The sequence below is a fragment of the Blastocystis hominis genome, assembly GCF_000151665.1.
Source record: "Blastocystis hominis, Singapore isolate B (sub-type 7) whole genome shotgun sequence assembly, scaffold_1".
Taxonomy (NCBI): Eukaryota; class Bigyra; order Opalinata; family Blastocystidae; genus Blastocystis; species Blastocystis hominis.
The window spans coordinates 254,797-267,090 of record NW_013171816.1 but is presented as its reverse complement, the minus strand read 5'-3'; the positions used below and the strand labels follow the sequence as shown (position 1 = coordinate 267,090).

The 12,294-nt window shown below is 46.8% G+C and overlaps 1 protein-coding gene across 1 annotated transcript; it reads right to left on the bottom strand.

Annotated features, from left to right (window-relative positions):
* Window positions 1-1,136: 1,136 nt before the first annotated feature.
* Window positions 1,137-11,462, bottom strand: GSBLH_T00000716001 (uncharacterized protein; the record flags this gene model as incomplete). Its single annotated transcript, XM_013038963.1, has 3 exons — window positions 1,137-2,258; window positions 10,032-11,159; window positions 11,190-11,462. The coding sequence occupies 3 exons, from the start codon at window positions 11,460-11,462 to the stop codon at window positions 1,137-1,139; spliced, it is 2,523 nt and encodes an 840-aa protein (XP_012894417.1).
* Between the last annotated feature and the right edge of the window lie 832 nt (window positions 11,463-12,294).

Here is a 12,294-nt window from a genome sequence, read left to right as displayed (position 1 = left end):
ACCGAGTTTTTATCGACCAGTTCGGAATTTGATTGCTTTTTTTTATTTGTAGCAGTGGATGAAAACGTCGCGGCTTCGGCCCGGCAAACGATGTTTAATCCAGAGAAGCTTCTGCCCACGTATTGTTTCGTCGATGAGAATTTAACGCTGATCAAAGAAGACAAAGAAATCGTTCGTTTTTTTGGAATGTCCTCAGTAGTTTTTCTATTTCATCCGTCTTCTTTTCCTTCGGAATGAAATCCCGCTCGTGCGAACCCTCCTCAAATTCTACGAGAAGGACCTGAAATACTATTTCGCTGAGAGTCCTGCGGGCATTTCGAATGTGATCCACGAGGGGAGCAAGCAGATCCACGATTCCACGAAACTGCATTCCACGTTTGTCATCAAACGAAACAGCTTCGCGAACTTGGATCACGAGAACGGTCTGCATCCATTGGACTCGATCCAGCGACGATTTCCTTTCTATGTGCTGATCAAAGCAGCCTCTCAAATCATTGCCGAAATCACAAAGAAGAACGGAGATGGGCAGCACGATGAGAAAATGAAAGCATCGAACGAGGTTGCGATTCTGTCAGACATGATAACGTTCGTCAATACTGGGTTTTTCTTCAATGAGGATTTGAGTATGCGATTTGTACGAGCGCAGCTGCTGTATAAGAGAGCGAAGCGGCGAATGGAGATGTTGGATTTGAAGAACGCTTCTGCGGATTGTAACGAGGCGTTGAATTATGACGCTGCGTTGTTGGATTGTTATCTGATGACGGCGAGGATTGAGAAGAGCTTGAAGAATTATCATAATGTAGGGAAGAGGAAGGAAGTCGATTGTAGGCCAGCTTGTATTATAAGACCTTTATCTTGAAGGGGAAGATGTCGCCGGACCTGCCTACGGCGATCCGAGAGTATGAGGAGATCCGAAAATTGTTACACTTGGATGAAACAAAGATTTGAAGTGTTTGTTGACATGAAAGGTGGGGAGAGAGCGAAGGAATGGATATTTGTATGTATATAAATACATTTATGGTATCGGAATTCTGCGATATCAACCATTCCTCCAAACGTAAAAAGCAAAGCATCCCATGCATTCCCTTGTTTTTCGTAACAAACAATCCACAACAAAATAGGAACAGCCTAGAAGCTTAGAAGCACTTTCTGTGGACAATCGTAGGACCCGCCTCGTCGTACTCAGACTTGGAAATCCACATGTTGTGGAAGGAAGACAGACTACCCAGCATGGAGCCTCCAATCCACACCATGTACTTACGCTCAGGAGAAGCGAGAACGGACACCTTGATGCTAGGAGGAGCCAGAGCCAGCAGCTCCTTGTGCATACGCTCACCAATTCCAGGGAACATGGTGGAACCTCCAGAAAGAATCACGTTGCTGTAGAGCTCCTTACGGATATCCACATCGCACTTCATGATGGTCGAGTAGGTGGCATCGTGCACACCTCCGTGACGAAGCTCCTTACCTAACAAAGAGGGGTTGAACAGAGCCTCGGGCACACGGAAACGCTCGTTTCCAATGGTCACGATGTTTCCATCGGGCATCTCGTACGACTTCTCCACCACCGAAGACTCCTCGGCCAGCTTCATCTCCTTGTCGAAGTCCAGAGCCACGTAGCACAGCTTCTCCTTCATGTCACGCACAATTTCACGCTCAGCAGTAGAAACCAGACTGTATCCACGCTCGGACAAGATAGTCTGCATGTACTCGGTCAGATCACGACCAGCCAGATCCAGACGCAAAATGCAATGAGGAAGCGAATAACCCTCGTAAATGGGGACAGTGTGAGAAACACCGTCACCGGAATCCATCACGCAACCAGTGGTACGACCCGAAGCGTACAGAGACAGCACAGCCTGAATCTGGACGTACATGGCAGGCACGTTGAACGTCTCGAACATAATCTGAGTCATACGCTCTCTGTTCGCCTTAGGATTCAAAGGAGCCTCGGTCAGAAGCACAGGATGCTCCTCAGGAGCGACACGCAGCTCATTGTAGAAGGTGTGATGCCAGATCTTCTCCATATCGTCCCAATTGGTCACAATTCCGTGCTCAATGGGGTACTTCAGGTTCAGCACTCCTCTCTTCGACTCAGCTTCGTCTCCAACGAAGTGATCCTTGTTCTCCATGCCCACCATGTACACAGGGTGCTTGGGACGTCCCACAATCGAAGGGAACACGGCGCGAGGAGCATCATCTCCAGCAAATCCAGCCTTACACATGCCGGAACCGTTATCAATCACAACAGACTGTATCTCTTCCATGGTAATAAAATATTTTATGTGAATTCACCCAAAGTTCGATTCCGGTGAGTTCCAGTGATATTTCCTATAATTACGAAGAGTTCTACTTTCGAAACTAACGATCACACAACAGTATCGGTATGATCGTTAGACCAGTATAATTCGGTTGATTTCATTTTTGAGAATTTGCAAAAACCAATATAGCAGAACGAGCAACCATGGGAAAGGGAATCGAACGCGAGTATGTCAAAAGGCAAACAAAAGAAAAGTATCCATTTATTGATAGTGAATTCGATTTTCTTGCCACATGTATTGGTCGATACGCCTCACATTTTCAGAATGACATAGCTTGTTTTCGTCAAGTTTTCAATTTCTCGTCGAAAACTGGAATTCCACTTTTCGATAAGACACTATTTTTTCTTTATACAGTTCGCTAGATCTTAATATTGGGTATATGGTGCTGAGCTACCTTCGAAACGAAACATATCATCCTGAGAATTATATCAATTTGAATTTTGAAAGAGATCCCAATTATTTGGCTCGTGGGAGTTCTTTTCGGTTGCTGGTACAGCATGGCGATCTTATTTCGTACGTCAAAGATGATACTGGTTTGGTTGTGAAATCTCCTTCAATGTGTCATGTCTTCAAAGCTCAAGCATCAATAACCGATCTAGCGCTATCAGAAAGGTTCGTGGCTATAAAATCTGGTATCTATATACTAATCCTAAAGATTTGTGAGAATAGCGATATTGTATGTTTGCAGTTAGTTTTCCTAATGTAGTTGGAGCTCGCCTATTCCATAGTATGCGATTCAGAAGCTCCTCAGTCCTTTTGTTTCTCGAAGTTGGATCCTACTGAAGTTATATTAATTTTCCCTCATTGCTACTATTGTTTCAAAATAGCGTACAATGGAAGTATTATGTACAGTTCCATTTCTGCCTTACGGAATTCTCATTCTGTCAAGAAAACGTGTTTTAGAAGCGGAAGTTCTTCGATGGTCACTGTTCAGCGTAGAAAATCAGACGACATTATCGTTCAGCAGAACCGAGTACGCTTCCCCACCAACCGTCTACTTCTAGATTTTTTCTGGAGACTACTGCTATCTCTTTTTAGAACATGCTCGGATCATCGATGCAGCTTTCGCGGACGAAGACACACTCTATGTGCTCATCGAAGAATCCTGGGACGACCAAGACTCTCCTGTCTATCAGATTCAGCGCATTGTTTTCTCTCAAAACTCCGCATCGCTCGTGAAGCTCTCCAAAGATGCCTTTCCTTCGCCTCCACAAATGCTCACTCCTGATTCACAGAGCGTGTTTCTCTGGTATCCTGACCAGAACTCCTTCCATTTACTGCTGTTCGGAGAGCACGTCCAGAAGCTCCAGTTCGCCTGTAACATCGAACTGAACGAGCTGTCTATTGTGGATCACAACGGCTTTCGTAGCGTCGAGTGTATTCTCTGAAGTGTAGAGATTTGCTGCGTGTCGAACTCCGAACTCTTTTGCTGTACGCTCGCCTCGGATTTCTTGCAATCGTTAACAGACAACGAAGCGTTTTCCTCTGAAGAAGTAGAAGAAGAAGATGAAGATGAAGAAGAAGTAGAAGAAGAAGAAGAAGAAGAAGTAGAAGAAGAAGATAATGAAAATGATGATGAAAATGAAGAGGAGGAGGAAGAAGAAGAAGAAGAAGTGGATTCGATGAGCCATATCGATGATATTTACGACGGAATCGGTATGAACGATTCGCTCCTTCCTCAGATCTCCCATCGCACGATCGAGTCCAATCTTCGCGAGCTCGAAGACTACTCCGAAGACTTCACTTCCTACCTCCAGTCGGTCAACGGCGTCACTTCCATAGCCACCGAGGGCGATCCGCTTCTTCTCGACGAGCTCATCCACCCTGCGAAAGAGTTCCGTCCGCGCCCCACGCTCCAGTTCTGCGGAGAGCCGTTCGATCTCCTCACGGGCATCGAGAATTGCGCTCCCGTCCAGGGAATGCCCATCGCGACGCGCGAGCTCCAGCCCTCCTCGTTCTTCGAGTCTTCTCTCTTCCCTTCCCTTCTCGCTTCCGCTTCTTCTTCTTCTTCTTCCACGCTCTCTGCGTCGCCTTCTGGGTCTCCGCTGCCTTCCAAGCCCTTCGCGTCCTCCAAACCTGCCGACGTGGTCTCGCTGTTCTCGGACGGACTCATCGACGAGCCCTCCGATCGCCACGACCCCGTGCAGCGCCTCGACCTCGCCGATCTCTTCGCGTCCAAAACCTCCGAGCAGAAGTCGTTCTTCCATCCATCGCCCTGCCCTTGTCCTGAAACGTTTTCCAAGACCAGCTCGATGCCCATGGGAAGGGAGGTCAGCATTTCTTCGCTCTTCGGCGATCCCTCGCAGTCCCCCGCCCTCCATCCCAATCAGCCCAACCAATCAAAGCAAACGAAGCAGGCGAAGCAGACCAAGCAGGCGAAGCAAACGAAGCAGGCAAAACAAACCAAACAGACCAAACAGACCAAGCAGACCAAGCAGACGGGTCCATTGGGTCAAAGTGGTCAAAGTGGTCAAAGTGGTCAAAGTGGTCAAAGCGGCCAGATTGTTCAGAATGGTCCGTTGAGCCAATCAATGAACCAGTCAGCGAATCGGACTCGGCAGAGCTTCCTCAATGCCTACGCTCACAAGCTCAAAACGCTGGCCGAGCAGCCCGAGCGGCAGGCGCTGGCGTCGCTCCCACAGGCGCTGGATACGCGGATTGGGAGCTTCTTCATCAACGAATTGGCTCCGATGATCGAGAGCGTGATTGATGACTTGCTGGGTCGCTTGCCGCAGCTCCCTGACGCCGAAATGGCCTCGCGAATCGAAAAAGTGGCGAGCGACATGCACCAGATTCGAGAGGCCGGGGAGAAGTTCGTGGTGTCCGTCTTTTCAGAGTCCATTCCAAGCCTGATTCAGGAGAACAAAACGAAAGAGCTTCTGCTTTCGGTAATTCCAAAAATAGGGGGTTATTTGTAGATGGCCGGATTGGCTGACGAGGAGGTTGCGAAGAAGGTGGTGAGTCTGTATAACCCGGAGTGGCTTCACGCTCCTTTCAGCATTGTGGAGATTTTAGAGATTATGAAAATCGTGGGGATTTTTGGAATTCCTCATTGCTAGGTGAGCGGGAATCTCTATGATCAGACCAGTCGGAGAGTGAATATGATGACCGATCTGTTGTTCAAGATGGATATGAGGCATCAAGAGAAAGAGAAGGAACATCAGCTGAGCTTGGCGATCTTGCGACAAATCGACCGGTTTATACAGAGACTGCAAAGTCTGGAGAACCAGGAATGTGCGGATAGCAACACGCTGTATGCTTTGAAGGGCATTCGCCGTGCGATAAGCCACTTTTAATCTGTTTGAGATACAAATTTGCTTTTGCGTATTTTTTGGACAACGATTTTGAATCAGAATGTCCTTTCTAAATTGGAAGAAGCGGGATTCCTCCGAGTCTGAAGAGAGCGCAGATATTGAAACACTGCTATCTGAAATCGAGGGTTCGACGTATCTTGCTGATAAACGAGATGCATCTAAAGAATTAGCTGTATGTTGCAAGTTGGAGGCATACCTTTTAAGAGCGCAGTGCGTGAAGATCCTATCACTGGAGCCGAACTCTGTATCCCTACGCTCTTCACATATATTGTTGACTACGCACAAGATTCTGAGCTGCTCCAGAACTTACTCGATGTTCTCTCCATTTTAGTCAAAGAATCGTTTTACAAGGGAAACGAAGCGATCGTTGGGAAGAACGTGGAAAGTTTATTTGCAAATGCAGACACACTTCGTGTTTTGTTCGGGCAGTTTAGCAATGAAGATATGTACTCGCGTTTAGTCGTTATTGATATTCTAAAATGGTCTCTCAAAGTGAATCGGGTAGATTTTACACTGGATTCTAACGATTCAGAAACTCGTGGGAGATTGTATCAGTCAAGACCCGCTAGCTCTTCAACAGCTCGTAGATTGTCTGAACGACAACCGCGAGGAAATTCGGAATGATCTTCTTGTTGTCTTGCTTCTCCTTGTCGAGCAGTATCCAGATATAGCAAACTTCATCGCATTTCAAGTACTTTTTTATTCTAGTTGTTTGTTTGCTTATGCTTAGGACGGATTCGACATGCTTTTTCACATTATCGCATCCGAATCAGGCGTGGTGAAGCGAGACTGCCTCAAAATGGTGTATTTTATCATGCATAAAAACCTTGTTACAATGAAACTCCTTTCGCAACGTTTTCTTCTTTCTTTGTAATAATTGATGCATAGTTTCTTATTTACAACTCATCATGTCAAACATTTGCATCAATTCGCTCTTATCAGTCCAACAACAAGAGTTTCAAATCATCGACTTTTCTGTGTATTCCACAATTCTCGACAAAAACGAGGATCCATCGAGTGAAACTCCCTTTTCAATCCAGCTGGACATTATTCGCTACTCCATCTTCGTTTCTCCAATTGAGGAGTCTCATCCTATAGATGATTGAAGAACTAACCGATCTAGCGATGATTGATGGCTCCCAAGTCGCCGATAATGCGAGTGTGTTGATTATAAAAAACAATATCAAACTCATTAGCAAAGTTTTTCTTTTCTCATAGATCCAAAATAGACCGAACATTGGGAATTTTTATTATTGTCTTCTATTCTATTCGACATCTATCTTGGCGTTACATCCTCCAAAAAGCCATCCAATTCACAGCTCACCGCGATTCTTTCCGACTTCGCTCATCGCAGCAAGTCCGTTTTTCTTCGCTCCATTCGACGTATCCTTCTTCGTTTCTCCTTATGTACAGTGATGTCTTCCGTTGATAGTCTTCAACAAATCGACGTTATGGACGCCGGAAACCAAATCTCCCTTCTAAGCTACCTGCTTCACACCTACTTCCTTTTCCCAGATAACCAGGCCAATGAGAGCCTTTTGATCGAAATGCTGGCTTCGAACGTGCTGGTGAGCGACGCGGTTATCAATCACACGCGTTCCTCCGGAAAATACTTGCTCCAAATATTTGCCAAAGCCATTTTTGCGAAAAATTCGGACGGAGAAATCAATCGGAATTTTGTCAGAGCCTCGGATATTTATCTTCTCTGCTGCAAAGTAGGATTGAAAAGAGGAAAATGAGGGGCAGCAAGATCCCTCCTTTTTTGAAGCGATCTCCATCAATGGGCAGAAATCCGTCCGATTTTTGCTGGACTGCATAGCCAATCATTTCACTCAGATTGACACTCCTGTCATGGTACGTCTTTTTCTGGAATTCCAAAAATAGTGCCGAATTGTTCACATTCTGTTACTAGTTATCGATCTCCATAGCGAAATAGTGAGTCAAATTTTGCAAGACGTTCCCTACATCGTTTCGATTATGGAGCTCGCTCACAATCAAGCGCAGGATTATAAAAACGAGGGTGAACGAAAGCAAATCGATTGAGGAATAGACGAAGGACGAAAAATCGGCGTGTTGTGCGTGTTGTTGATGAGTTTGTGCAACCATAACAGGGATGAGACACTCGACTTTCTTGGATTGCTACAGAAAATCACGGGAATGGGAGTGCTGACCTCCTTTGCGTTGATGCTCACCTCCCAAACTTCCTTGGAAACCGCGGGACTCTCCAACCAATCGGAGCCTGCGAATCGATTGATGTGTTTGTTGACCCCAAAGTTGATTGTAGAAACTCCACAGAATTCTTGGACGAATGCAACAGCGAATTCTATTCCTTCCGACAGCGAGTCGTCGATCATTACCTCCAGATTCCCGCGGGAGAAGAGAGTGACGTATTGAAGGAATTCAAGAATCTGATTCGCTCGCAGGATTTGGAAATCAAGCAACTGAAAATCCAGCTTTCTGCTGGAGGAAACGTAGAATCAGAGTTTTAAAAGTCAAGAATAGAAAGAAATGGTGAATTGGGCGAAGATCGCAGAGGAACGCGAGAAGCAAATTAGGGAAATGGAGCAGCGAATCGATGAGTTGACCTTCGAAAAGTCTGAGTTAGAAACGAAGTTCAATGAATTGGAGAAGGAAAAGGTGGAAATTGAAACGATGTGGAAGGAGAAACCCGTTTTGGAAGGCGATTCAGCGGAGCAGATTAGTGAGTTGGAGATGCTGATTGGAAGCTTGCAGAGTGAGAATCGAATGCTTCGACAGAATCAAAGCCAGATGGACAATCAAGAGATTGAGAAGATGAAGGGAGAGCTTGAAACGATGAAGAACCAATTGAATACGCTGGAGACGGAGAAGGAAAAGCGTTTGGTTCGCTAAAGGAAGTGAATTGTAGAGCAGAAAGAACTGCAGCAATGCGCAGAGACGATTCAGTCGCTCGAAAAGCAGGTGGAAAACGCGGCAGCGAAGGAAGCAGGTATTTGTTGTGGATTTTCTCGATTGTAGAAAGCTCGAAAGAAAAAGAGACGCTTGCTAGCGAGTTGGAAGCGAGTAAAGACGAAGCATCGCAGCTTGAAATGGAGCTGAGTGATGTGCGCGCAGACTTGCTGAAGTTGCAGGGAGAAGAAGGCGTGCTTGCGACGGAGTTGAAGCAGGTTTTGACTTGCTTGCAGCAATACTATGTCGAGAATGAAGTGCTGAAGAAGGGAGTTTTGCAGCTAGGAGGGGATGAAGTGCTGACGAAGTTATTAACGTCGAGTAAAGATGTGAGAGATCAATTGTATACAACAAAGCCAAAATCAAAACCTTCATAAATTGAAAATGGTATTTTAAAAATTAAGTATTTGTTATTACTACTATTACAATTACTTTGATTACTTCGATTACTATTATTATGTTTTTATAAATAATAATATTGTTTTTTAACATGAAACATAAATGACTAAACTACCTATAAATCCATTGTTTGTGCAATTTCCTACAAAATCAAACAACAGAGATCACTTCCTACTTTCATTTTGTCTTGTGCAGAATGATACAGAGAATCCTGCTCCATGCAAATCCGCACAATCTGTTCATATTTCACAATACATTCATTCAATGTGAGGTCTTTCCACTTCGTATTCATTTTCTCAATCAGCTTTGCAGCTTGTTTCTGATCTGCTTCGGTCACACAAGCAGGTTCCACCATCATTTTCTCATTCTCTTTTTCTTTTTCTTTTTCTTTTTCTTTTTCTTTCTCTTTCTCTTCTTCTTCCACCTTCTTCGCTCCCCGCTTTCGTTTCTGCGGCGATGCGATCGGTTTCGACTTTGCCTTCTCCATTTTCTTTGCTTCCTCTCTTCGAGCCAAGATTTCCTCACATTTCTTAAACAAATTGTATCCCAACTTCTTCTTAAACCGATGAACCATCGATTCCACCTCATCCACCATCGCAGCCGCCGCTCGAATAATCTTTCTTCCAGAAGATGTGTTCGGATTGTACTCCTTCGCATTGTCCTGAATCAAAATGATGTCTTTCATGAATCGTTCTAGTGACGTATATTCCTTTTTATCCACCGTAGTGAACATCATATCCAAACACATCGGGTTCTTGATGATATCGTAATAATCCGGAACGTCTTCCTCTTTCACCAGCTCCACAAAGCAGCGATAGCGCGGATTGCGTCGCAATTCGTACAGCACTTCGCGGAAAAAGATGCGAAGTTCGCGGAGATAGTGCTCTTCTCGTTCTTTCAGAACCGCTAATTCGCTTTCAGTGAGTGCGGGCTGCGTCTTCGCATCCTCCACTTCCAAAACAGGAAGCGAAGGAGCAGCGGACGGAGCCGTGCAAGTGCGTGTAAGAAGAGGGAAAAGAGTGGAAAAGAGGGAAGAATGATCCAATGAGGATTCGGAGAGCGAGAATACTCGAAACGTGTTTTCCGAAAACAAAGAAGTGATTTCGATCTCCTCCCCCACCCCCGTAACCAACACAAAAATCGGGTGTGTGGGGAGAAAAGCGTCCAGACCCTTCTGCAAAAGCGAAAGAGCCTCTGGATACACGCCACTCCAATCATTCAAATGAGGCAAATACAGAACCGAAGGCGCGTTTCGGTACGCCTCGCTGAGCGTGTTCGAAAGCGTTTCGTGAATCGATCCATCGCGCCAAGCACTCAACAAATCGAATTGGGTGATGTGGCAATGATCGATCGAATGGAGAAACGCGGACGCCAGCGAATCGACGAGCAACGCAGTGTGTCCCACGACCAACAACCGCGGGGAAAAGCACAGCGGACTCGACGAAACCAGCGATATCTGCTTGGGAGTGGAAGAGAAATAGGGAAAGAGCGCATTGGCTTCGCTCTGCAAGCACTGCAGCGGCTTTTCGAGAAGAGAACGAAGATACGAAGGAAGCGGCTGCGAATGGTGCGGATTGGACCGCTGCGAACACGGCGTAATCCGACTCAACGCGCAGTGGAAGTCGTCCAATCCCACGCGAACGTGATCCGGATCGATGCGAAGCTTCGCTGAGGTCGCGTAGATCTGCGGATACTCGCGATGCAGAGCGCAGAGAGCTGCTTCCGTACAGAGAGCTTTCAAATCTGCGCCAGCAAAACCGGAAGTTCGCTCGGCGAGCGACTGCAAAACGGCGGGATCGGGAGCGGGGACCCAGGTTTTCGTGTGGATTTTGAGGATCTCCAGACGCGATTCGAGGTCGGGGAGATCGAAAAGCATCTCGCGATCGAATCGTCCGGGGCGTCGAAGCGCTGGATCGACGGTATCGACGCGATTGGTGGCTCCGATCACGATGACTTGGCCACGCGAGTCCAATCCGTCCATCAACGCGAGTAGCGTGGAGACAATCGACGAATGGATCTGGTCCTGCTTGGACGAGCGCGTCGGCGTCAATCCGTCGATCTCATCGAAGAAGATAATGGACGGCTGATACACGCGCGCCTGCTCGAAGAGCAAACGAAGCTGCCGTTCCGCTTCGCCGACCCATTTGCTCAAACAATCCGCGCCTTTCCGCATGAAGAACGAAATCTTCTTTCCGCCCTACGCGTTACGACGATGAACGGAGGCAACAATCGAGCAGCTGTTGCACAGCGCGCGAGCGACGAGCGTTTTGCCGGTACCCGGAGGGCCGACGAAGAGAACGCCACGCGGAGGGGAAACGTGGAACTTTTGGAAGACTTCGGGGTAGAGGAGAGGCAGCACGATCATTTCTTTGAGGGCTGTAATGTGCTGTTTGAGGCCTCCAATGGAGTCCCAAGAGATCGATGTGTCGACGCTGATCGGCGTCGCGTCGGCTTTCAACAAATCGCGTTTGGAGGATTCCGCGTTGAGCGGCTGGATCATATCGATGAGTTCTTTGCGTCTGCGTTTCTCGGCGTGAGCGAAGGAGGATTCATCCGAAGAAGAAGACGACGAGGAAGAAGGTGAAGAAGAAGAAGAAGACACGCTGGCTTTGTTGTTCGTGTGATGATGAAGGCCTGCATGAGAGAAGGTATCGAATCCATTACGCCGTCGCGTGGTTCTGCGTGTTGGATGGCGAGGCGGCGTGTGGGTGAATTCGAATGGATGGAATTTCTGGGAAACAGGGAAACGGAGAAGCGTACGGGACGGTTATGTCGCATGGAGTAGCGTTTGGAGGAAGGATGCGAGGAATCGGAACCGGGGCCGGACACATCGAGAAGACTCTGCGGATCAGAAAGGGGATCAAAATAAAAACAGCTGATGAATCATGCGAAGTTTGCTTGGGTTTTGATGATTGTGTTGATGTATGTGGATGTGATGTAGAAGAAGAAGAAGAAGAAGACTGTGTTACAATACGATTGAAAGGCATACAGAGGACGAGCTGCTGTCCGTATCGTAACTGGAGCCTGCGAAGGCGCCGCTGTTGTCGCTGTCGCTCGAATAGGAGCTGTCGACGCTCTCACTGTCGCTGCTCTGAATACTGGAGAGGTTGGAAGTAGAAGGGGCCGAGGGTTTGGACTTCGAGGGTTCGGCAGCTTTAGGATGGGAACGTTTCCCAGTACTTTTCTTGGTTGAAGATTGGTAAGGGGCGTCGATCACATGTTTGGATCGTTTCTAATGTGTAAAGAGCAGCGAAGAAGAGAATTTACCCGCAATGGGTAACGCGAGTCTCCAATATAATGACTTGCTTCTTCTGCTACTAGGTTATAAGAAA